The 27,685-nt window shown below is 32.0% G+C and overlaps 3 protein-coding genes across 3 annotated transcripts; all 3 read left to right on the top strand.

Annotated features, from left to right (window-relative positions):
- Window positions 1-877: 877 nt before the first annotated feature.
- LOC145591709 (MLP-like protein 34) lies at window positions 878-14,386 on the top strand. The gene is made up of 6 exons (XM_081648214.1): window positions 878-1,178; window positions 1,818-2,104; window positions 4,988-5,201; window positions 6,267-6,546; window positions 12,335-12,498; window positions 13,868-14,386. The coding sequence occupies exons 1-6, from the start codon at window positions 992-994 to the stop codon at window positions 14,161-14,163; spliced, it is 1,428 nt and encodes a 475-aa protein (XP_081504340.1). The 5' UTR covers window positions 878-991; the 3' UTR covers window positions 14,164-14,386.
- A 1,953-nt stretch (window positions 14,387-16,339) lies between these two features.
- LOC145592950 (major latex protein 146-like) lies at window positions 16,340-17,517 on the top strand. Its single transcript, XM_081649470.1, has 2 exons — window positions 16,340-16,671; window positions 16,937-17,517. The coding sequence occupies exons 1-2, from the start codon at window positions 16,617-16,619 to the stop codon at window positions 17,218-17,220; spliced, it is 339 nt and encodes a 112-aa protein (XP_081505596.1). The 5' UTR covers window positions 16,340-16,616; the 3' UTR covers window positions 17,221-17,517.
- Window positions 17,518-18,371: 854 nt separating this feature from the next.
- Window positions 18,372-19,551, top strand: LOC145592949 (MLP-like protein 43). Its single transcript, XM_081649469.1, has 2 exons — window positions 18,372-18,631; window positions 19,126-19,551. The coding sequence occupies exons 1-2, from the start codon at window positions 18,445-18,447 to the stop codon at window positions 19,407-19,409; spliced, it is 471 nt and encodes a 156-aa protein (XP_081505595.1). The 5' UTR covers window positions 18,372-18,444; the 3' UTR covers window positions 19,410-19,551.
- Window positions 19,552-27,685: the final 8,134 nt, after the last annotated feature.

Genomic DNA, 27,685 nt, shown 5'->3' with positions numbered 1-27,685 from the left:
ATCCAATTTCACCGGCGAAAAGCTCCAATTTTATTTTCTTTTTACGTTTTTTTTTTTTTTTTTTTTTTTTTTTTTTTTTTTTTTTTGTTTTGTTTTGTTTTCTATGTTATACTAATGTCTCCCTTGAAAGAAAGAGTTTATCTCGTTCGAAAGATAAGGTTTTTTCGATCTCGTTTGAAATATAAGGTTTTATTTGCGCTTAATTTGGTCTCGTGTTGTGCGGAGCTATGATTGATTATTGCTCGGATTTGGGTTACGAAATGAGCTCAAGAATTTTCTTTCTCACAAATTTGTGAAGCGGTGATTGATCTACTCAAAAAGTTGTATGATACAAAGAATCGAGAATGTGCTGAATTGTTATATCTATATATTTGGATTTTTAGCCCTTCCTAGTTAATTCTTGTTTGATTTTGTTAAATTTGTTTCCATTGTCATTGATTGTCAGTTGTAGATGTCATATGACTTTAATTGATGAAATATAACGTCCTTTAGGACTTTAATAAAAAATATACATATATAAATAAAGAATAAAAATAAAGCAAAAATCTCAAATAATTAACAATGCAAATAATTCCAAGGTTTTATTCCAAGATTCCAACACCAAAAATATGTGGTCTTGCTTATATATATATATATATATATATATATATATATATATATATATATATATATATATATATATATAAAAGTGCATTAGTGTATGTTATGTGGTCTAAAAGCAAGGACAACTATTGATGCCTTCCTCATTATTAAATCAGAATTTCTCCTTTTAAAGAAATAATGGAGAATAAATCTTCAATAAATTTAAAGGAGTGGTTCAATTCAAAGTGAAGAAATATTGACCTTGATATTTTGATCAAAGAGGGAAATTCATATCTATTTTCTACTTATAAAAGGCACCCTAGCTCTTGCATACCCTCCGACAATCGATCAAAGTTAAAGCCTAAAATTTCTCAATAATATTAATTAGTGAGGTTTAGGAGAGGAAGAAATGGCTCAACTTGAAAGGATTGAAAGCCAAGTTGAGCTCAAATGTCACGCCGACAAGTTCTTTGATGTTTGGGCTAGCAAAGCACACCTTATTTCAAAAATAACCCCTAACAAAGTTGCCAAAGTTGAGCTTGTTGAGGGGGATTGGGATAAGGTTGGTGCCGTATGCAATTGGACTTATCTCATAAGTAAGTACTTCTTATTAAGTAGTATTTTGATCTTAACACGTACTTGCTTTGTGCCATTGTTTTTAATAGGGGTGAGCATGCATAACCAGATACGTACTTGATCACAAGTTTAGGAACCAAACTTGTGAACTTGTAACTAGTTGAAACCGATTCCTGAAATCAAAATGGCCTAAAATTTTAGAATTAAACTACCTTGGAAGGCCCCATTCACTTCACTTTATTTTTGCTGAACTGAAATTATTTTTACTAAAACAAAATTATATTTGATGAACTTAAATTATTTTTACTGAACTGAAATTAATTTTACTGAACCGAATTTATTTTTACTGAATTGAAATTATTTTTACTTAATATTATTTTTTTAAGGTGAAGTGCACAGGCCGAAATACCCCATGTATATATTTGCTTAAAAAATAAAATTCTAAACCTTGATTAAAAGAAATTTAAGCTTTGATAATTTTTTGTATGCTTCTAGCCCTTTCTTTTTGTTAGGATTTATGTAAGGGATTCTTATTTCACTAATTAAGAACATCTAACAGTTAAAATTTTTTCAAAAATACATTAAGTTACGAATTTTGATGGTATTTATCGATTGAAAAATCTTAACAATCTTAATAATTTATGAATTTGCCATTGTAGATAATAACGGTGAGACCACATTAAGTTCAGCCAAGACAAGAGTTGAGAAGCTGGATTTTGAGAACAGGTCGTTGAGGTACAGTATTGTTGACGGACAAATCCTACAAACCTACAAGACCTTCACGACCAACATACAAGTAACTCCGAAGGCCGAGGCCGAGGCCGAGGGCTGCATTATGAAGTTAAGCTATGAATATGAGAAGCTGAATGAAGGTGCTCCTGAACCAATTATGCACAAGGATTTAGCATTTGACATTGCAAAAGATATCGATGCTCATCTTTGCAACGCTTGATGATGATGAATTGATGATACGCAATGTTTTCATGCTTATTATGTATGGTGCATTTATACATACATATTACTTGATGGGGTTGATTACAAGATTATAAGTTACAATTAGCCACCTTACTATAAATAAACGTTATGTTATATTGTAAAATTTTCAATTTTTAAGTGTGTATCAGGCTATCAACTAGTGTGTGATCAGAGCAATTTATTATAAGAAAACTAGTGTGTGATTCGAGCTATTGCCCGTATTGTTAGTTTGTACTACTTGTTTAATTTGCTAATCATGAAAGTGTTTTCTTTTCGTATTTTGATAATTATCTTGAAATTTTATGACTTGATCGAAAAAAGATTTGTATTAGGAGAGCCATATTAATATTTGATATGTTAGGGAGTAAATTAAAGATATTCAACAACTATTGACTATTTAACAGAAAAATAAAATTACTATTTTTCATCAAATAAAAACAATACGAGTACTCCCTCCGTGTTTTTTTAAGTGATACATATTGACCGGCACATAGTTTTAGGCAATTTAATTGACTTAAATAAAATAAGAGGTAAGTGGGGTAGTGGAGTATTAAAAAATTGTTAGAGAAAGATAGTGGGGTTAATAGTTTATTGAAAAGTAATGAATGTGAGAGGAAAGATATAATAAAAAAAGTAGTAATGGGTTTGGGTGGGGGCCATGAGAGGAGGGAGATATAATATTTTAATGTACTGTTTTGCCAAAAAAGGAAATGTATCACTTAAAAAAACACGGCCGGAAATGGAAAATGTATCACTTACAAAACACACGGAGGGAGTACATAGTTTTTCAAACTTCAAAATTAAAGTTGTTTAATAATGAATTACATAATAAATAGTACAATTAGATATTAATTATCTTATCCAAGTTAAATATAATTTTATTGGATAGAAATTAATCAATCAATCAATAACTATATACTCAAAGACACACCAGCAATGACACGTGTTATCTCCTGGTGTGTCTTTTAGTTTTGAATTTTTTTTTTTTTGGTTAAAATTTATTTAATGTAAATTTTTAAGGAAAATTTTTAAATTATCACCCAAAAATGTAAATTTTTAAATTTCGTTTGTAAGCCCCACCTAACACTTATTTGACCCTTTTAACTGATTTTTTCCCCAATTTTTCTCTTTAAAAAAGCGCTCCTAACTTCAATTCTCTTTGAAATTTGGTTGAATTTGGTGATGAAAATGTGAATTAAAGTATAGAGAGCGTTTTTAAAGAGAAAAATCGGGGAAAAAATAAGTCAAAAGGGTTTAAATAAGTGTTAGGTGGGGCCTACCGACGAAAAATCTATCGGATTTTTAAAATGGGGGGTAATCTGAGCATTTATTTAATTTAAGGGGTGGTAATTTAAAATAAAAAATTAAACGGGTGGTTAGTTCGAAAATGGTTACATTTTTGGGTAGTAATTTAAAAATTAACCAATTTTTAATAAGGTAAATAAAGATTGGTTAAAACGTAAATTGCCTTAATTGTATTAAATCAATATAACAAGAGTTTATTTTATAATAATATGACATATATTGAAACTTTAACAATCGTGCATAATATATAGCTAAGATGGTAGGTAAAACTTAGTACTGTACTAATGTATTTCCTTATTGAAATGTAAGGTAACTTAAATTTTATTTCAAAGGTTTATACGTGCAATGTATATCATGCCTTGATGCATCTTCGTTAGCATAATCGAACTCAGCACTGTACCATGCATCTAATTGATTTGGCATCCACATGAAGAGGAGTGTTATCCCAGTTATAATTGTTAGCAATTTGTTTGATGAAATAATATGTAAAAAAAAAATATATATAATAAAAAAAAAAAAAAAAAAATGTTCAATGTCCAACACTCTTCTCTCATGCAAATGTTCAATGTCCATGCTCATGCCAGTTTTTCAATTAAAAATTTGAATATAGTTGCTCCAAGGTTTTGAATATATGTGATTTATGGAATGAAAAATGAAGATATAAAATTAATCTCCCATTTTTACATTAATTTTCAATGGTTTTGATTAAAAAATAATAATGTCTTGTAGTTATAACTATTTAATTATTTATGCCTCCACCACAGCTACACTAAAAGAAAGTATTTTACACTCCGTACTTTTTATTTATCTTACTTACACCTTCCACTAATGATATTTATAATAAAAAAAAAAATCAAACATTTCATATTATGCAATTACTTATTAATTACACCATAACTTCAAATTTTTCTCATATACAAAAATCATGGCGAAAATAGCATACTAGGGTATTACGTTGCCCTGGATACACACTAGGATTCAAATGAAATATGATTTGATAATTAGATTATGTAGTTATTACCTTGAAATGAGAAAGAAGTGTACAATGTAAGTAAAAAAATTGAGGAAATATGTTTTTCTTGTACTGATTATTGGTATAGTAAAAAAGTGTATATAGCCTTACACAAACGTAAGAAAAAGTTTGATTACCCCATATATTCATTTTATGGCCATTCCCTTCATCATATAATATATATTTTTTATTATTATTTTTTACATGATAAAATACGGAAGGTGTCCCTCCTATCACATGAGAGTGGGTGAGGATCAAACCCCAAGTCACTTTTAGGGGAGATGAAGGGACAAATCGTCCCTCCACTCCTTGATCTTCCTTAACCATACAATATAGGATCTTCTTTTTGAAGTAATAAAGCAGAATCAAACAAGTTAAAGGAGTGGTTCATAGTGATACAACATTCTAGAGAGTGCATCTCTTATCTTAATTTGAGCCCTTAACACTTCTATTTAAACCTCAAAACATAACATATTTCATAAGTCAGTTAAAGAATAAAAAACATATTTAGATTAAGAGTAATTCTATTTTTAATAGAGAAAGACATTAGAGAGAGAAAAAATGCCTCAGCTTCAAAGGGTTGAAGGCCAAACAGAGCTCAAATGTGATGCAAACAAGTTTTTTGAAATTTGGGCTCACAAACCATTCCTTGTACCTAAGGTGTGCCCCAACAAATTTCAAAAAGTTGAGCTAAGTGAGGGAGAGTGTTGGGATAGAGTTGGTGCTGTCATAACATGGTATTATGTTATTGGTAAGAACGTACATCTTACAATTAGGCTATGTTTAGTTCACCTTACTTTTACTTATTTAATTATATTTTAAATTACTATTTAATCTAATTAAATCTGACCTTATTATTTCTAATATTTTTATACTTAATTTTTCTGATGATATGATCTAAATTTATTTTATCTAACTTATCGATTTCTTTTCATTCTGATCTGATTTTATTGTAGTTACTATTTGACTTATCAAACTTTGATTTAACTAAGGTGGCTAGCACTGTCGAAGCTAGTCATATTCAGGACGAGGTTCTTTTAATTTGGTGTTGTGTTATAAATTTACTTGTTAATAGCATTCACGAGGAAAAAAATATGCAAACAAATATTTTTAGGAGTATAGCTGTCAACACAATATATTTTAGGGTAACCAATTAACACTAATGAGGACAAATAGATAAATAAACATTTTAGGGACATAATCGTCTCAACACTTTTCACAAAAGCGTGATTATAATTTCATGCGTAAATAAACATTTTTAGGGGCATCATCGTCTCTACACTATTCATGAGAGTTTACTCAGCTCATACTTTATAAAAAAAATATTTTTAGGACATAATCGTCTCAACACTATTTATAAGATTTTACTCATACTTGTCTCAACACTATTTATAATAAAATATTTTTAGGGCATAATTGTCTCAACACTATAAATATAAAAGTAGGGATATGTACGCTAATTAATAAGGAATAATATATAACACTATGGAGTCATATGTATTAAATAAGGTGAACTAAATGTAGCCTTACTGCTATTTAATATATGAACTTATTTTTTCTCACATAAGATCTGAAATAAATATAATAATAACGTCCTTAAACTAGGTGAACTAAACATAGCCTTATTGACGCCTAGCTTACCACAATAATATTTAGGATTTGTTATGTTAAACTTTTTTTGAGCAAATAGGCAGTACAAGACTACAAGTATTTGCTTACAAGTACTAAAATTAGCATATCAAATCAAATCATTATAGAGTATTTCTTGCTTGTTTTTGTCTACATAATAATCTCTAAATATGCCTCCGATCCACAGATGAAGTCGGGGAACAAGCAATCGTCACGACGAAAATTGAAGAGCTTAACGACGAAAAGAGGTTTGTAAGGTACAGCCACCTTGGAGGACAAATAGTAGAGAAGTACTGCAAAGAGACATTAATGTCAAAGATTCAAGCAATTCCAAAGGATGAGGGTTGTACTGTAACTTGGAGCTTTGACTATGAGAAGATGAATGAGAATGTTCCTGAACCTGATATTTACGCCAACTATCTTCTTGGCGTTGCTAAAGATATTGGTGCTTCTCTTTGCAATGCTTGATCAATGGCATATATATCAACGCATATTTATCTTGACATAATGAACGCACATCATTTCGGTGTTGTTCATTACGTACTATATATATGTTAAGTCATCCGTTACTCGAACTTAAGATACTACCTCTGTTATATATTATTTGCAACAATTAGACATTTATCCTCTCTACTTTATGTCAAATCATTGCAAATAATATGTAACGGAGGTAATATCTATTATTACTACAAAAATGTTGATAATGGTGTTTATTGCTATTGTTGACTGTATGCTATTTAATATATATGGTTCATACTGTTATACATATCGCATGCATGTATGTGTGATGAGCTTTAAATAAATAAACTCTCCATCTTTTATTGTAAGTGTTTTAAATTGGCTTAACAAATATGGAGTACGGAGTTCTTATGTTCATGTTCATGGGTTCGTACTTAATGTAGTTGGACTGCCAGCCGCACATACAAAAAATGCATTATTTTAAAAAGGACTTCTTGTCAAAAACTATTTGATAAAACCCAGATTTTGTGAGAAACTACCTAATAAAAAAAAATGTTGTTATAAACTACCTAATAAAAGGTAAATATTGTAATAAAAACTATCTAAGAAAAGGTAAAATGTTGTAAAATACTACTTATAACGGATTTCCACCCGTTGATCGACCTCAAAACAATCTCGAAACCATTACTTTCATTCCCAAAACTAACACAACTTGAATGAAATAACCTCCATCACACCTAAATAACCTTTCAACCCCAAAACCGGCCACCACCTCTAACCACAAAAACCACCATCCCGAACCACTAATCTACCTCACCAACTCGGTATATCCTTCAACCACGCACCCCAAAAATAACCATTTACCACCTTAATAACCAACCCTCACGGTAGTTTCGGGTACGTTTTAAGGTGGATCAACTTTGTAAAATTAAGTCAACAATAGAAATTCAATCAGAAGTAGTATCTTACAACATTTTTTTTATTAATAGGTTGTTTCTCACAACATTTTATCTTTTTATCATAATCCTATATGATACTCGGTATAAAATACTCCTGTGTGAGGGGGAGTGTGGGTGGGGGATGCCCTGGCCCCTGGGTCTTGACTGGTTACATATGAAAGAGTTATAAAGTAATAAATATATTCTAGAAGGTATTGTCATTAATGTGTACATTTATCCACGTTTAAAATATTTGTGAATCTAAATCTTTGTAATTGGATGGGTAATTTAATTTCAAGGTAAGGTTTCATTGACATTTCACAGATAAATGATGAACCTTTATAGTCAATATTGACCATCAAGATTTTATTTTATTTTATTTTATTACAGGACCATCAAGTTAATTAAAAAGACCATAAAAAAATTTGTCACACCCCGACCCCAAATCAAGGTGGGGTCTATTGTCACAAAATGCGCATGACCAAGGGTCAATGACTGTCCTCACAAACTAACACAAGCTTTTTTCAGCGCATTTTGTCCCCACTCATTGATACCTACGGAAAACTTTTGAGAAAGACACTGATCCTAAGACTACTCCTAGCGAAGTACATTTAACTAAGAAGTATCTTAGCATATGAGCTCTCTAAAAAACATAAATGTATCTTATTAGTATAAGTATTATATTAAGTTCCATTTAAAGCAATAATCATGAGGGGTAATACATACATCACCTCCCCCCCCCCCCCAACTTGAGAACGACATCCCCTTGTTGCGCCTAGAATCTTAGGGACCTAAGTATTACGCTTACGCCTAATGGTCTCTGGGTAGCCAATTTTCGCTAGGCGTTTGTCATAGGATTATCCAATGCGCGCTCGCAGGGCTACCCGATACCATTTAATTTGTAGCATCTCGCTCCAAATTAGGGTGGGACCTATTGTCACAAAATGCGCATCAATGACAAACAACTGTCCTTACAAACCAACACAAGTTCTTTCGGAGCATTTTGTCCTCACTCACGTACGCTACCATAAAAATACGTCTTAGGAGGTCATCCATCCTAAGATTACTCCTAGCCAAGCACGCTTAACTAAGAATTATCTTAGCATATGAGCTCCCTAAAAGAAAGATGCATCTTGTTGGTATGTGCAGGGAATAATTTCAAGCCTTTAAAATCCCACTAGCTTGAACCCCACTGTGATCATACACTAAAGTACGGTGGCGTCCAAAAGGGAAGAAGATAGAGCAAAAGAGTCGCCAACAAGTTTTTAAGGAACTTGTAAACCGTTCACGAGGTGAAGGTTACACCCCTTAACGATCCAAGAGATCGTCAACTCCATAAGGTCATGAACCAAATAAGGGTTCGGGGATGAAGGTACAAATCCAACCTAAAAGAGATTGAACCTGCCCTAATAATAGGCCTCTACTTTATTCTGCTCGTATTCATGTGCGCTTTCTGACTAACATACAATCAATAGGATTAACCTTAAACCTGTTTAATCTATGTTGGTTGAATATTAATGCACAAATAAACTATTATTGGCGATCACTTGAATTATAATCATATTAACCCTAACAAGATTATTAATGTCTTATTAAGCGTGGTTACAAGTACAAATTCCCTTTAAACATGCAATAAAAGGTGATCAAGCAATAAAATAAATATCAAGCAACAATAATAAATAATCAATATCATGAATAATAATTATAATAATGATAATATCATCATAAATAAAATAATCATCATCAAAATAATAATAATATTCATAATAATCATAAATTATAACAATTATAATCATAATCATGCTCATAATCATGTTCATGTTAATATTAAAGCATAATAGAAATAGCAAGATCCTAGGCATGATACTAACAAGATTAATAACAAATCCTAGCATGTCACTAAGCAATAAAAATCAAATCTTTAGCCCTAACATGATACTAACATGAATAAATATTAGAAAGAACATAGGAGGCATCATAACAATCATGTTTAATATTAAAATCAACCTAAACATGATACTAGGAATCATAATAACAATATAAACATGATTTCTACATCATAATATCAATTAATCAATTAAAGTACTTACTTTGATGCTTCGTACCTCTTTCTAATAACAAAATACACACGCTATTAACTTCAAGGAAAATAATAATCAAAACAATTAAATTAAATAATTGAAATAGAGATTTGGGACCAAACCCTCAGAAATTAAACCTTTCACGTCTAGGGCGAAGGCAACTTCGAATATGGCTAGGTGTTTCTAGATCTAATGAATGCGGAATTTTGTATTTGAGAAAAGGCTAGTTTAGAAAAAGAGAGAGAGAATAATCAAGAAAATCTTGATGAGAGTTGGTGATTGAAAAAGGGGAGATATGACCTCTATTTATAGGAAAAAAGAGGGTCGAAGAATTTAAGAAAAGAATCCAAATTCGAATCGAAATAAAACTCGTAGACAGCAGTTTTTACGGATTTTGTTTTTATCATATCTTTTGATCCAGAAGTCCAAATAAAGCATATAATATGTCGTTGGAAAGATATTAAAGTCTACTTTCCAACCCAATTAAAATCAGATTAAAATCGTTTGTAGATAAAAAAGATATAGCCGAAATAGTAGGACAGTATCAGTTTTGGATAAAGTTTGATATCTTATTCATATCTTTTTCGTTATAGCTCGGATTTATTATTATAATATATCATTGGAAAAGATAATTTCAAGATCTATCCAACCATATAAAATTTGGATAAAAAATATGAGGGACGAAAATAATATCTGACAGTCTTTGAACATGTTTAAATCCGAATAGAATTAGGACTTTAAAAAAGGAAAGTTTTATAAAAAAAAAGGAAAGTTTATATTTAAATCAAATTCCTTAATCTTATCTTTTCAAAAAAGGATAATTAAGATATTTTAGAAACTTATAGAAGATTCTAATCAATCCTAATTAGTTTAGGAATAGGATTAAACCTTTGGACCCTCCTCATGATCATTGGGTCGTAGGCAAAATCCGGTTTGGGCCCAGTTTAGTATTTTGGCCATAACTTCCTCATTATCCATCGGAATTGGGCTTATAATATATCGTTGGAAAGGTCTTTTCAAGCCCCATCCAACTACACCATTATTGGACCCTTATCATGGACCAAACTAAACTGAAATGGACGTTTTCATAAAATAGAGTGGATTTTCGAAAACAGAAAGAAAGAATTTTAACAAAAACTAACCGCAACACTAGACTTTTCACACTTTCACCTCATTCGATTATGGTTCGACGTGAAAGGTATTCATCACTGGGTTTGGTTTTGGGGAGACACAAATGGGTGTCTACAGTATGCGTAGTATATTAAGTTTCTTTTAAAGCAATATAATCATAAGGGGTATATATTACATACTTGCTCTTTCATGGTTTCCGTCTTTTTTTACTATATAATAAATAAATCACCAACTCACAATATTATACTCCCTCCATTTTTAAATACTTGCTCCACTTTTCTTTTCCGGCCGTTTTTAAATACTTGCTCCATTTCCTTTTTTGGAAATCTTTTACAATATTTAAATCATTGATCACACTTGGTGGACCCAACATAATACTCTCTCTCCTCATATTCTTCCACTACTTTTGTTTTTTACAATTTTTTATTTTCCCAACTACCCCACTACCTTCATATTTTATTACTTTCTCCAATTTCTCCTAGAACTACGCGCATGGAGAAATGGAGCAAGTATTTAAAAACGGAGGGAGTTTTAATATTACTCTCCAAAAATTTCACGCATCAGATAATCAAGTGATGCATTTAAAAAAACGGAGGTAGTATATCATTTGCTGAAGGGAGCAATATTCTCTTGGCATATATTATATCATAACTAAGACTTGAATTTAGGGTTTAGCTCATCTCATGATGTAGACCTTTACCTCCAAATCATTTTGTTAGAGATATCGGAAAATATATGTGTGATATATTTTCCGTATATATCATTTAAGAGAATAATATATTTAGGATATTTATGTTAACATATTATTTTGAGAATATATCATTAGGATATATGGTATATCTTTTAGGAATATTGTTTCTTATCTTATGAGTGTAGGTTTTGTATAAATACTCAACCTATTGATGAATAATGATCAAGCAATACAAAAGCTATTCTAAAAAATAAAAATAAAAAGCAAAGTTTTCAAATAATAATTCATCATACACTATTGATGCCTTTCTACTAGGGCAAACAAATATCAGATGCAGTCATATTGATGATATTATAGCCCCATCACGAGCACTTGGAGTCTTGGATGTACTGTATGATTTAGCGCAGCTCTTTACATAATAAAGTTATTCCCTTTTACAATAATGTAGATTTTTGCCCAAGTCTTTTATTTTATTTCTAACTATATTTTTAAATAACATGTATCAAATAATTCAAAGTTTTTATTATTCCAACACCTACAACATGATCAAGTTGGTCTATGGTCCTGCTTAATTATTATATCCGGGCATTAACGAACGTATATAGCCAATGTAGGGTCTAAGAGCAGACATATATCTTCTTGATAATGCAGAATTTTTCTTTCCAAGAAATAATGGAGAATGAATTTACAATCTGATCAAAAGAAGTGGTTCAAACTAATGGAATATTGACTGATCTCTTAGCCTTTTGTACTCCCTCCGTCCCTAAATTACATTCCTCTTTCTAGCATTTATTCCTCACATAATATAGAGAAAGAGGAATGTAATTTAGGGACAGAGGGAGTATTATATAAGGCACCCTTGCTCTTCCTTACCATTCATTGATCGATCAATAACGTACTCGACCTTGAGATATTAGAAATTTGTTCACTAAGAGTCTAGTAATATTGTTCTAAGGGAAGAAATGGCTCAGATTCGAAGTGTTGAAGGCCAAGTTGAGCTCAAGTGTCATCCAGACAAATTCTTTGATGTTTGGGCTAGCAATGCTCACCTTATTTCCAAAATAAGCCCTAACAAAATTGCCAAAGTTGAGCTGGTTGATGGGGAGTGGAATAAGGTTGGTGCTGTCATTAACTGGACATGAAAAAAAGTGAAAGGGGGGATGAGAATCGAGTTAGGAATGAGAAATGTGAGGGAAATAGGGAGGAAATGGAAAGAATGAGCCCAAAATGACGTTATGTGGTAGTTGAGAGGCAAGAAGGTGGTAATTTTTTATGTTTTGAAAATAGGTGGTAATTTTCAAAAAAAAAAAAAAAAAAAAAAAAATAGAATGTGGTAATTGCTAAAATGGACATAACAGAAGGTGATAATTGTCAAAATTTCCTAATTGTTAGCATTATACTTCGTATATAGCATGAGTAAAACTTGTATTTAGGATCTAGCTCTTTTAATTTCAAAATGTAGACCTTTACCTCCAAATCATTTGTTTCTAAAAAATCAAAAACAAAAACAAAAATCTAAAATAAATAAAATTGCATACATCAAATCAATGACCTAAAAATTTAGAACTAGACAACTTTGGAAAGCTAGAACCGCCTAGTATTAGTTTCAATGTTGGGCACCCAGTCATATAAGTATATATATATATATATATATATATATATATATATATATATATATATATATATATATATATATATATATATATATATATATATATATATAGTGCGAATTAATTCCACTTTTGAAGTAGGGGCGGATGAGATTTGAGGCCCAGGAATATATATATATATATATATATATATATATATATATATATATATATATATATATATATATATATATATATACATATATATATATATACATTAATTTATGGAAATTTTGACAATTACCACCTTCTGTTTAGTCTATTTTAGCAATTACCACCTTGTATTTTTTTTTTTTTTGAAAATTACCACCTTCTATTTTCAAAAACATCAAAAGTTAACACCTTCTTGCCTCCCAACTACCACATGACGTCATTTTGGTCTCATGCTTTCCCTTTCCTCCCTATTTCCCTCACATTTCTCATTCCTAACTCGATTCTCATCCCCCTTTCACTTTTTTCCCCCAAACAATCAAAAACACTTCAATTCACTCCTCCAAATCTAAATTGACGAACAATTATTGGTGGTTTGGGGGAAAAAAAGTGAAAGGGGAGATGAGAATCCAAATAAGAATGAGAAATGTGAGGGAAATAGGGAGGGAAGGGAAAGAATGAGCCCAAAATGACGTCATGTGGTAGTTGGGGGGCAAGAAGGTGATAACTTTTGTTGTTTTTGAAAGTAGAAGGTGGTAATTTTCAAAAAAAAAAATACAAGGTGGTAATTGCTAAAATGGACATAACAGAAGGTGGTAATTGTCAAAATTTCCTTAATTTATGAATTTTGATGGTATATACATATTGATTGAAAAATTTTAATACTTTATATGAATTTGCCATTTTAGATAATAACGGTGAGGCCACATTAATTTCGGCCAAGACAAGAGTGGAGGTGCTGGATAAAGAGAACAAATCGTTGAGGTACAGTGTTGTTGATGGACATATCCTGCAAAGCTACTACAAGAGCTTCACGACCAGCGTACAAGTAACACCAAAGGACGAGGGCGAGGGCGAGGGCTGTATTATGAAGTTTAGCTTTGAATATGAGAAGCTGAATGAAGGTGTTCCTGAACCAAATATGCATATCGATTTAACATTCGATATTGCAAAAGAAATCGATGCTCATCTTTGCAGCGCTTGATGATATATAAGCCATTATGCATGCATGCTTCCGTGCTTTTGCATGGTCTAGCTGCCTTACTAGAAATAAATGGGCAAGCCATGCTATATTTGGCTAAGTGAAGTGAAAATTCTATGTACTATTGCTTCTAAATTATTGTTGTTGTATTTCATTGGAATGTAACGTTACTTTGATTTTAATTCTAAGGTTATTTCATCAATCAAAAAAGCTACTTTTAGTTACATTTTTTTTTTCTCTTACTTCATTTAATAATAATTAACACAATTGAATTTGAGACACATGCTAATGCATGAGTTTGATCATCTTTAAATATGATTTACCTTAATAATAAAATTATTAAAAAAAACTCAATATAATCAAACTTCACATTAATATGTGATTAAGAACATTTTACATGTACTGACAGATTTTCATATATTACTCAAAAGATACGGCTAATGTTAGTATATGAATAGTAAAAAAATGGTCAAATAGACTAAAAATGGGAGTATTAATTATTCCACCTAACAATAAAAGAAATTAAAGGACTTTTTGTGAGAAACTACCAAATAAAATCTAAATTTTTTGAAAAACTAGCTAATAAAAAAATATTGTAAAAAAACTACCTAATAAAAGGTAAAATGTTGTAAGATACTAACTTTGACCAAATTTCAGTCGTTGACTTAATTTGACGATGTTTATCCACCTTAAAACACCCCCAAAACCACCGTGATAGTTGGTTTTCAAGGTGGTAAGGTTATTTTCAGGGTGGTTGGAGGATATTCCGAGTTGGTAAGAGTAGATTATAATTAGTGCTTCAGGATGGTGGTTTTGGGGTTGACAGGTTGAGGCGATTTTAAACACGTTGTGTTAGTTTTAGGAATGCGGTAGTTTCGAGAGTGTTTTGAGATCGATCAATGGTGGAAATCCGATATAGGTAGTATTTTACAACGTTTTATCTTTTCTTAGGTAGTTTTTTTTTTACAACATTTATTTTCACCTTTATTAAGTAATTTATTAGTCCCTTAAAATAAATGAAGTTTATTACAATTTTTTTTTATTCGGTAGTTTCTCACAGTTTTAAACAAAAAGTAAAAACCCAACTCTACTAAGGCAAAAAAAGTATTGAGATGAAGGGAGCTAGTAATATATTGGCCATGTTTGGTAATTGGCTTTTTAATGGCTTTTTGGTTAGCTTTTGGCTTTTTAGGTGGTCAAACAGCCAAAAAATGTGTTTGGTAATTGGCTTTTTAGTCAACAAAAAAGCTGGCTTTTAAGCCAAAATGAAAAAGCTGCTTTGAGTAGCTTTTTTGTTGGCTTTTGGCTTGTTGGCCCACAAATTATCTAATAAACAACCAACAACCACCAATTAATTTACCAAACACTTTTTATAAACAGCCAGCTTAAACAGTCAATTTCAAAAGCCATTATAAACAGCCAAACGTTCCAGCTGGTCAAACAAGCCAAGTGAACCAGCCAACAGCCAGCCGCCAACAACCATTTGCCAAACAATGCCATTGACAACATTATAGCCGGAGTTAGACATGAATTTAGAGTTTAGTCCTTCTTACAAAGTAGTTGTTCCTTAATACTACATACAATAATGTACGTAAATCGTTGCCTCCAAACTTTTGTTTCTGATGAATTAAAAAAAAATACATTAAATAATGGAAAATTTGACAATTACCTACTATTCTTTCCATTTTAGCAATTACCACCTGCTATTAATTTTTTTAAAAAATTACCACCTACTCTTTTATAAAACATCAAAAATTCCCACCTATTTGCCTCCCAACTATCTTATGACATCATGTGGGCCCCACTTTTTACCTTCTCTCTTCTTTTCCCTCCCTTTTCTCATTACTCACTCGATTTTCATCTCCCCTTACTCATTTTTTAAGCGAAAAATAAATTGGGGCCCAACTAGGTGGTTATTTTTTTAGCGAAAAAATAAATTGAGCGAATAAATTGGGGCCCAATAATTCAAAGTTTTTATTATTCCAACACCTACAACATGATCAAGTTGGGTCTTTGGTCCTGCTTATACATTATATCCGTGCATCAACGTATATAGCCATAGCCAATGTAGGGTCTAAGAGCAGATTTATAACTTCTTGATAATGCAGAATTTTTCTTTCGAAGAAATAATGGAGAATGAATTTACAATTTGATCAAAAGGAGTGGTTCAAAGCAATGGAATATTGACCGACCTCTTAGCTTTTTTCTATTATATAAGGCACCCTTGCTCTCACTTACCTTCCATCAACGATCAACTCGACCCTTGAGATATTAGAAACTTGCTCACTAAGAGTCTAGTAGTAGTGTTCTAGGGGAAGAAATGGCTCAGATTCGAAGTGTTAAAGGCCAAGTTGAGCTCAAGTGTCATCCAGACAAATCCTTTGATGTTTGGGCTTGCAATGCTCACCTTATTTCCAAAATAAGCCCTAACAAAATTGCCAAAGTTGAGCTGGTTAATGGGGAGTGGAATAAGGTTGGTTGGTGCTGTCATTAACTGGACATATCTCATCAGTAAGTAACACGTACATTCACCTTACTTTTACTTATCTTATATAATAACTCGTTCATGCATATTTAATTATTTAATCTAACATCTTATTAGAGTAAGAACTAAGAAGTAGTGTGATATTAACTAACATCTCCAAAAATATTCCCCAGCTTCAACCATTAGCTTAAGTTTTTGGTTAAGTTGGTTCATTAATAATGTAAATTAGTAAAAGTCATACTCCCATATTATGTAGTATCTAATAATAATTTTCTGGATTTGCCATTGCAGATGAGAACGGTGAAACCTCACTAATTTCCGCCAAGACAAGAGTCGAGGAGCTGTATTTCAATAACAGGTCGTTGAGATACAATTTGCTTGACGGATATGTGATGCAAAACTACTACAAGACCTTCAAGCCCAAGATGGAAGTCACCCCAAACGGCGAGGGGTGCATCATGAAGTGGAGCATTGAATATGAGAAGATGAATGAGGATGCTCCTGAACCAAAAATGCACGTTGATTTATCACTTGAACTTGCAAAAGAAATGGATGCTCATCTTTGCCGCGCTTGATGATGATGATAAGCCGCGCCATTGCGCATGCTTTCATGCCTATGCTTGGACGCATGGTGCATACATTGACGGAGTTTGTTACAAGTTTACAACTAGCTGCCTTACTATAAATAATAAATGGGCAAGCCATGCTATATTTGGCTATTCTTAACAATTATTTTACGTAGTATTGCTACTTTATTGTTGTTGTATTTCATTATTGAAATGTAACGTAACTTAAATTTTAATTATAAGGTTTATGCGTGTAATGTATGTATTTCACGCATTGATGCATCTTCTACAATTTGATCTAGTTGATCTTTGGTCTTGCTTACATTTTATGTGCATGACAATATGAGTGTATTATTGATGCGCTTTTCAATAATTCAGAATATTTCCTTTTATGGAAATAATGGAGAACGATTCAATAGTAAATTTAGTATCAAGGAGTGGTTCAAAGAGATGGAAATCATATATATATCATATGATTTTAAAAACAAAAAACCAAAAAACCATGGCGATATCATCAAACAAACCCTTAGATATAACAATTCCATTTTAAAGTTTCATTCCAAGAATATGATCTAGTTGTTCTTTGGTCCTGCTTCGATATTTATCCCTCCGCCTCTTATTGTTTTTTTCCCCAGTCCCTTTTGTGTCGGTTGGTTTAATTTTACCTCATTCATTTTTTAGATATATAAGGTCACATCTTTACTCTCACAACCACTGTACTATTGTACCCCCATTAACTCCACTACAACCTCCGTTAAATATTAGTTGCAATGCAACTTTAGGGTATCATTTGTAAGATATAAAATAATCCAACGTTGCAACTAATATTAAAAAAGAGGTGGTATTTTTTTTCCTTCTTATTTTTCTGTCGAACAAAAATTAATAAAGTAATTTTACCTCACCTCTATGGCGCAAAAATAGAAGACCTATGGAGTACTACATATTATATGTGCATGAGTTTATATTATATGGTCTAAAAGAAAACACAATTGAAGTCCTTCTTAAAAATTCAGAATTTCTCCTTTTTTGAAAGGAATAATAATAATGGAGAATAAATCTGTAAATTTAAAGGAGTGGTTCAAAATGATAAAGAATATTTAACCTTGCTATCTTAAGAGAGAAACTCTTATCTTCTCTATCTTATATAAGGCGGCACCCTTACGACCGGGCGGCTCAACCTCACAAAATCAGACTTCGCTCACTAACACTAGTGTTCGAGAGAGGAAGATAGACATGGCTCAACTTCAAAGAGTTGAAGGTCAAATTGAGCTCAAATGTCATGCTGACAAACTCTTTGATATTTATACAAGCAAAGCACACCTTATTCCAAAAATAACCCCTAACAAAGTTCCCAAAGTTGAGCTACTTGAGGGGGAGTGGGATAAGAAGGGTGCTGTAATTAATTGGACTTATCTCATAAGTAAGTATTCCATTCCATCTTAACATGTAGGTGTTCCTTGATTATGGTTACGTTTTATTCACCTGATTCGTAATTATATAATATAATTGCTTTTGTATTTATTTAATTTACAAAGTATGGTTTCAAAATAATGGAAAAGTTCTCTTAACTTCATACATAATAATGTATGATTAGAAGAATTGTCATATACTAAGAAACATTAACATCACCGATAAATAATTAGTGATAATAACAGTTAAAGTAGTTGAGTTTCGAATTTAAAATTTGTCAATCAAGCTATTGAATTGTTACATAAGGAAGTAGTGCAACCTTGGCTCTAATACCAGATTAAACGACAAACTCAATTTAAGATTTAATCTAATGGTTGAACCCTAAAATTGATCTATATACTCAATTAATGATACAAAAAAAATTTAACCTTTTTTATAATATTTTTGAGAGGTCTACTAAAGATCAAAATGCCTAGTATATAATGTATGAATTTGTCATTGTAGATGATAACGGTGAACCATCAGTAATTACCGGCAAGGCAAGAATCGAGGAGCTGGATATCGAAAACAGGACTTACTTATATAGTGTTATTGACGGATATGCCCGGGAAAACTACTACAAGACCTTCAACGGCAAGATCGAAGTAACTCCAAAAGGTGAAGGTTGCGTTATGAAGTTGAGCTTAGAATTTGAGAAGCTGAAAGAAGATGCTCCTGAACCAAATGAGCACATCGATGCAGAATTCGACATTGCGAAAGACATCGATGCTTATCTTTGCAGCACTTGATGATGTTGATAAGCCATTAGTGTGCTTGCTTTCATGCTTATGCACGTACGCTGTATATCTACACTGTTTGGTTGATACAATTGCAACGAGCTGTCTTACTATAAATAAATGACGTGCTATATTTGGCATTGGCAATGAATAAGTTTGTCTATGCTAGTCGATCCTCATATTTCAACTCGTACGTTAATTATGTACTATTGTTGCTCCTTTGTTATCGTTTGTTATGGAATGTAATTAACATAACTTTGATTCTAAGGTTTGTGTACTGTTTTTTCAGTGTCTCAAATGCACTGATAGTATTGCTCCATGTACTTCGTATCTTTGATTTTGAAAATATTAAAATTATAAAAAAAAAAAAAAAAAAATTAAAAGGTGAAAATACATACTAGCTCCATTTCATATGATGTACATCTTCTGAATTTTTTATATTAATATCTCATAAATAATGCTCAAAAGTTGTACATAATATATAATCAATAGAGGCAGCATATATTGAGACATTATCAAATACAGAGACTTCACTGGACAATGGTTGAGTTATGTTAAATTAGAGGGATTGATTGACTTTTATTAGCTCCAATTTTTGGTTGTACCTTGTGTGTGAAAATGGATGCAATAATAATAGTGTACAATTTATTTATTTTTTTTCCCTATTGTATAAATAAGAAGCGCAAAAGACAAATAATGTAAATGGGTCATGATTTTGGATTGTAAATATCAACTCTTAGACAAATTAGTAATTCCTAGCTCCATTCCTTAATTTTTGCTCCACTTTCCGTATTTGTGTGTCCCTTTTATTTTGCTTCATGCCAATATAGCAATATGAACCACCATTTTCTTCTCCCAAACAATATTTTGGATCCACCATTATTCTCTTTCATCAATTTTATTTTATACAACCAAAAATTAATAAAGTCAACATACACCTATCAGGCAAAAATAAGAGGATGGAGGGAATTAGTTATTGGAAGCTTAGAATCCAATGAGAAATAGTATTGATGATAGTTCATGCACGAGTTAGACTTTAACGTATAGTTTAGCACTTTAGCTCATTACATCGTGTAAGTTATTCAATTCCCATATACTACGTATAAACGAGATAGCCTTTTCTTTTTTTTTTTTGGCATCTTTGAAAACAACTACGACAAATATACATCAGAAATGGTTTCAAATATTTATACCACAAACACCCCACAAAATGTTCCATTGGTTGGATATTGGTTCTACGGGTCTGTTCATATTTACTGAACTGAGCTGAATTGAACTGAACTGAACTGATTGGAGCTTAACTGAACTGAACTGAACTGATTGGAGCTGAACTGAACTGAACTAAGCTGAAATGAATATTTTATGAGAGAGGGAAATTAAGAGCTGAACTGAATTGAATCGATTGGAGCTGAACTGAACTGAACTGAAAATAAGTAAATATGAACAGGCCCACTTTATTACTATTTCATATATCTCTTTTTTTTTTTTTTTTTTTGCCCCATTTGACTTTTTACGATTTCAAAACGCGTTTTAAAACATGTGCATATCTATTTCCGTGTGTGTAAATATTATAAAAACTTTATATTCCAACAAAATCCACATAACTATTTTATCTTTTATACTACCTCCGTTACATATTATTTGCAACGATTTAACATAAAGTAGAGAAGAAAAATGTTTAATCGTTGCGAATAATATGTAACGGAGGTAGTACATATATAAGTCAATGATGATAATGGTCAATATTTTAAAAGTTCGACCCAATTGGCAAGAAAGGGAGGAGTATTAGTATATATGTCATATGTGAAACATAATAAGAACACTAAAAGCAGGGAATATAGATGCCCTTCTTGATAATTCAGAATTTAATTTACCTTCCAAAGAGATAACGAAGAATCGCCAAGTAAAAGAAGTGGTTCATAACGAGATAACCATGCTTTATTCGAGGGAGACTCTTATCTTTATTTGATTCTTTCAGCTACTATTGCATACTTACCTTCCATAGATCAGATCGGCTGGCTGCGTGTCCTCGGCCTCGAGCTATTACTGACGAGAACCAGTTGCTTTGAAGAGGGGAAAATGGCTGAACTCCTAAAGGTTGAAGGCCAAATTGAGCTTAAGTGTGACGCAGACAAGTTTTTTGATGTTTGGGCTTGCAAGCCACACCTTGTTTAATTTCTAAATTATGCCCTAATAAAATTCCTAAAATTGAGTTAGTTGAGGGGGAGTGGGATAAGGCTGGTGCTGTCATGGATTGGACCTATCTGAGGAAGACCCAGGCATTCAACCTGATTGATGAATTTTCGTTAATCAGTTGCTTTTGTCGGCCCCCATACCAAATAAATTAATTTTATATTATTGTTTGGTTTTGACTGTTTTGGTTTAGAGATTTCTTTTATTTTTATTTTTAAAGCATCTTCTTCAATCTTCCCCAGCAACACCGCCATAGTCACCATCACAGGATCCATCATCCGAAACCCTTCACAGCCACCATAGCCACCACCATCTTTACGCCTTCCGCCAAACCATCCCACGAAGTCTTCCGCTTCGTCCTATTCTTTAGTTATTGTCGTCCTCCTATTCTTCCCGTCGTCCTCCTCTTCTTCCCCAACTATGGCCGCTTTGCGGCGAAACTAAAAGACACCCTACTGGAATTGAGTGTAAAGTAGGCCCATATCAACCCTTTAGGGAAAGCCTTTCATTTGCGTCGACATTTTGAACTGTCATAGGTGGTGGTGCCATGGAGGAAGAAGAAGTTTCTAGGTTTGGGTTTCAGATTAGGGTTTTGAATTGGGGAAAGTGATGAAGTTCTCTAACTGATTCCTCATGACAGAAGGTAACGACATTGAATATCAACGTTTGCACAAGCTGACCGGATTACCCTTACTAATATGAGTGAAAAGACGAAATTGACCCCTGATTTGCTCAATCTGTAAATCAGCCTGATTGACTTATATTTCTTCGACCTATCTTTGTAGTAAGTATTATTATTACATCTTACAATTGGTTGTCGTCGTTGACTATGGCTAACTCAATCCTATTCAACTGATTTTTACTAATTTAATATGATTATGTTTTTAATTATATGATTAGAGGTGAAAGTAATTCGGATTAAAACTGAACCGAACCGAAAACCAAATCGAATTACTAATTCGGTTTGGATTTTTTTTTAATTCGGATTGGATCGGATTTGTGTAAAAAAAAAAAAAAAAAAAAAAAAAGTCAATTCTTTGTTTAAAACATGTGAGTCATAATTTCGTTAATATAGTTTGAATTTGGAAGGAAAAAAAAAATATTAAAATGGATGATATCATATAGTATAGTTTAGACAAGAAATTTTTTCAGAAAATATTGAAATTTGTCCATCTATAATGCACATTTTTTTTTAGTAATAGTTAATAGTTTACTAAAAATAATCTTAATATATAGTATTTGTATTTGTCACTGTATAGACGATAAAAATTGCCGAAATGTTTACCGAATAGTTAGTTCCTACAGGCGCCGTACAATGCAACATACAGTCGTTTTGTAGGAAAGAACATGATATATAAAAGTAATGAACATATAACAATAGTGAAAAGAACATACTATTAAAATGTAATGAACATGTACCTAGAGTGAAAATAACATACTATCAAAATGTAATGAACATATCCCTAGAGTGAAAAAAACATATTTGCACCAAAAAAAAATGAAAAAGAACATATGTTTATGTTCTTTGATTGTCAGTGTAATGTACTTTTATTTGCGACAAAATGCTCATTGGTTAATGTGAAATCAAATTATGGTGGTTATATATAGATAATGATTATTACTAATATTATCATATTCTTTGTTAATATTATAGATGTTCTTTAGATATGAAAAAATATATATTAATTGGATGTTCATTACAAAACAAGTATAAGTTCTTTACAAAATAGTTACTTGTTCTTTTTGCGTTTTTTGGTTGTACCAAGCAAGGTACAACCGCTTGCACCTTAAATTTTTCAATGTTTACCATGGTCCTTAATACCCTCTAGTAGTCCAATTGGGTGGGTGGAACCATACAATTTGCCTTTAAACGGCCAATTTACCGGTTTACAACTTGCATCGATTTCATCAACTCAAGTCTACCATGAACATTTATGAAAACAAATAATGATCATATATGGTTCCAAACGATATTATATGACTCCGAGATGTATTCCTAAAATTTCAAGGCTTTTCGATACCGGACCTCGAAACCTCCAAAATTTCTCAAAAAACGTGAATATTAGCCTTTATTTTTGGAGTTTTTAGACTTTTTTCGTCCAGAAATAATAATTGCCGAAATTTTTATCATCGTCCATAATATCCTTCGGGAGTCCAAATTGGGGGTGGGGGTTGGAACCATCCAATTTCCCTTTAAACGGCCTATATACCTGTTTATAACTTGCACTAATTTCATTAAATCAAGTCTACTACGAATATTTATGACAACATATACTGATCATATATGGTTCCAAATGTCATTATATCATGACCCCGAGATGTATTCTCTAAAATCTTAAGGGTTTTCGACACCATGCCCCGAAACCTCAAAAATTTCTCAAAAAGCGTGGACATAAGCATTCAATTTTAGAATTTTTTTACTTTTTTAGCTCGGAAATTAAAATTCCCGAAAGTTTTACTATGGTCCCTAATACCCTCTGGGTGTCCAATTGGGTGGGTTGAACTATCCAATTTACCTTTAAACTACCAATTTACCGGTTTACAACTTGCATAGATTTCATTATATCAAGCCAACCACGAACATTTATGACAATATATAATGATCATAAATGGTTCCAACCGGCATTATATGACCTCGAGATGTATCCTCTAGAATTTCAAGACTATTCGACACCGGGCCCCGAATCCTCCAAAATTTCGCAAAAATCATTGATATTAGCCTTCAATTTTGAAATTTTTTAACTTTTTTTCGCCCGAAAATAAAAATTGCCAAAATATTTACCATGATCCTTAATACCGTCCGGGATTCCCATTGGGTGGGTGGAACCATCTAATTTGCATTTAAACAACCAATTTACCGGTTTACAACTTGCACTGATTTCATTAACTCTAGCCTACCACAAACATTTATTAAAATAAATAATGATCATATATGGTTCCAAATGGCATTATATGACCCCGAGATGTATCCTCTAGAATTTTAAAACTTTTCGACACCGAGCCCGAAAACCTCCAAATTTTTTTTTCAAAAAGCGTGGATACTATTCTTCAATTTTGAATTTTTTTGACTTTTTTCTCCCGGAAATAAAATTTGTTGAAATATTTACCATGGTCCCTAATATCCTCCGGGAGTCAAATTGGGTTGGTGGAACCATCCAATTTGCATTAAAATGGCCAATTTACCGATTTACAACTTACACGAATTTCATTATTAATTCAAGCATACTACAAACATTTTTTACTACATATAATGATCATAAATGGTTCCAAACAGCATTATATGACCCCGAGATATATCCCCTAGAATTTCAAGACTTTTCGGCACCGGGCCCCAAATCCTCTAAAATTTCTCAAAAAACATGGATATTAGCCTTTAATTTTGAAATTTTTTGATTTTTTTTTCACCCGAAAATAAAAATTTCCGAAATGTTTTCTAGGATCCCTAATGTCCTCTAGGAGTCCCATTGGGTGGGTGGAACCATCATATTTGCCTTTAAACGACCAATTTACCAATTTACAACTTGTACCTTTTTTCATTAACTCAAGCCTACCACGAACATTTATGACAACAAATAATGATCATAAATGGTTTCAAACGGCATTATATGACCCCGAGATGTATCCCTTATAATTTCAAGATTTTTCTACATCGGGCCTCGAATCCTCCAAAATTTCTGAAAAAGCGTGGATATTAGCTTTCAATTTTGAAATTTTTGACTTGTTTTCGCCCGAAAATAAAAATTGCCGAAATGTTTCCCATGATCCCTAATACCGTCTGGAAGTCCCATTGGGCGGGTGGAACCATCCAATTTGCCTTTAAACGACCAATTTAACGGTTTACAACTTGCACCGATATCATTAACTCAAGCCTATTTCGAACATTTATGACAAAAAATAATGATCATATATGGTTCCAAACGGTATTATTAGAGCCCGAGATGTATCCCCTAGAATTTCAAGACTTTTTGACGCCGGGCCCCGAAACCTCCGAAATTTCTTAAAAAGTGTGGATATTATTCTTCAATTTTGGAATTCTTTTACTTTTCTCGCCCGGAAATAAAAATTGCCGAAATGTTTACCATGGTCCCTAATACACTCCGGGAGTCCAATTGGGTTGGTGGAACACTGGAACCATCCAATTTGCCTTTAAATGACCAATTTACCGTTTTATCACTTGCACGGATTTCATTAACTCAAGCATACTACGAACAATTATGACAACATATAATGATCATATATGGTTCGAAACGACATTATATGACCCCCGAGATGTATCCCCTAAAATATCAATACTTTTCTACATTGGGCCTCGAAAACCCCAAAATTTTTCAGAAAACGTGGATATTAGCCTTCAATTTTTGAATATTTTGACTTCTTTTCGCCCGGAAATAAAAATTGCCAAAATGTTTACCATGGTCCCTAATACCTTCCGGGAGTCCAATTGGATGGGTGGAACCATCCAATTTGCCTTTAAACGACCAATTTACAGATTTACAAGTTGTACCGATTTCATTAATTCAAGTCTACACGAACATTTATGACAACAAGTAATAATCATATATGGTTCCAAAAGGCATTATATGACCCTGAAATGTATCCCATACAATTTCAAGACTTTTCGACACCGGATCCCGAAACCTCCAAAATTTCTCACAAAGTCAATTGATATTTTTAAATGTTTGGGCTTGCAAATCACACCTTATTTCCAAATTATGCCCTAACAAAGTTCCCAAAGTTGAGCTTGTTTAGGGGGAGTGGGATAAGGTCGGTGCAGTCATAGATTGGACTTATCTTTTTGGTAAGTATACATCTTACACTTAGTTGACCTAGACTACATGGCTAACTTCGTAATAGCTATGGCTATGTTCATTCACATAATTTTTACTAACATGATTATGTTTATAATGCATAATTTAATAAGTATATCTTACTCCGTTCTTTTTTCTAATATACTTGACACGTATCATTCATCATGCTTGTAATATAATTAATCAATAATATTTTTAATATTTAATAAGTTAAAATTATTACAAATAGATATAATGATGGAACTTATTGAAATAATTCAAACAAAATTTCATATACTGTGCTTTATAGTTTTTAACGTATAAATTAAATCACCAGAAAAGTCAAATATTTGAATAATACAAAGTCAAATTAGGTCAAGTAAAAAGAAACTATGCAAGTTTAAGATATACTTCTTTGTATATCAGCTGTAATTTTCTCAAAATTATAAAATTATCCATTAGGCCATTGTTAATAGTTATATATGAGTGTTATCAATCATAAATGACATGTCTTGAGATGTGCGTGAGAAGATTATTATGATGTGTTTTTGTTTGGTGAAATGGTGAATGTCAAACAATCAACTCATGTAGCTAGATCCTGGGATTATAAAATACTAACATACTACCTCCATTTCGTAATAATCGCAACAGTTTGATTTTTGCACTATTCATAAGTTAGTTTGACTATACTTTTTAACAATATATATTAAAAAAAAAAAAAAAAAAAAAAAAAAAAAAAAAAAAAAAAACATATGTTGATATATAACATAATTTTAGATAGTGTTTATGTAATTATGTATATTTCCATTATATTTAACCCTAACATTTCATATCACTATCACGATATGAAGGGAGTAATTTTTATTTTTTGGATTCGTCACTGCAGATGGTAAGACCGAAAGTGCCAAAGTAAGAATCGAGGAGTTGGATGTCGAGAACAGGAAATTAAAGTACATGAATCTCGACGGTTTTGTTCTGAAGAATAATTATTACAAGACCTTCGGCACGACTATACAAGTAGTTCCGAAGTGATGCAACACAAATACACAATACATACATCTTTCTATCTTTGAGACTCCAATACTATATAAATCACCCTCGCTCATGTTTAACCTTCACCACAATACAATGACCTCGAGATCGACTTCATAAACTTGCTCAAATTATCAATAGTTTTGTTTTGAGAGAGGAAAAATGGCTCAGCTTCAAAGAATTAAACTCCAAGTTGATCTCAAATGTGATGTAGAAAAGATCTTTTAAGTTTGGGCTTGCAAACCACACCTTATTTCCAAATTATGCCCTAACAAA

This window comes from Chenopodium album, chromosome 18, assembly GCF_948465745.1.
Source record: "Chenopodium album chromosome 18, dcCheAlbu1.1, whole genome shotgun sequence".
Classification (NCBI taxonomy): domain Eukaryota; kingdom Viridiplantae; phylum Streptophyta; class Magnoliopsida; order Caryophyllales; family Amaranthaceae; genus Chenopodium; species Chenopodium album.
The sequence above is the reverse complement of the archived record's forward strand: the minus strand, read 5'-3'. Positions and strand labels throughout refer to the sequence as shown.

Coding starts and splice junctions, on each gene's coding strand:
- LOC145592949 (XM_081649469.1), top strand. CDS start 18,445: ATGGCTCAACTTCAAAGAGTTGAAGGTCAAATTGAGCTCAAATGTCAT. Junction 18,632..19,125: donor TAATTGGACTTATCTCATAA/GTAAGTATTCCA, acceptor TTGTCATTGTAG/ATGATAACGGTGAACCATCA.
- LOC145592950 (XM_081649470.1), top strand. CDS start 16,617: ATGGGGAGTGGAATAAGGTTGGTTGGTGCTGTCATTAACTGGACATAT. Junction 16,672..16,936: donor TAACTGGACATATCTCATCA/GTAAGTAACACG, acceptor TTGCCATTGCAG/ATGAGAACGGTGAAACCTCA.
- LOC145591709 (XM_081648214.1), top strand. CDS start 992: ATGGCTCAACTTGAAAGGATTGAAAGCCAAGTTGAGCTCAAATGTCAC. Junction 2,105..4,987: donor TCGATGCTCATCTTTGCAAC/GCTTGATGATGA, acceptor TATTTTTAATAG/AGAAAGACATTAGAGAGAGA. Junction 5,202..6,266: donor AACATGGTATTATGTTATTG/GTAAGAACGTAC, acceptor TCCGATCCACAG/ATGAAGTCGGGGAACAAGCA.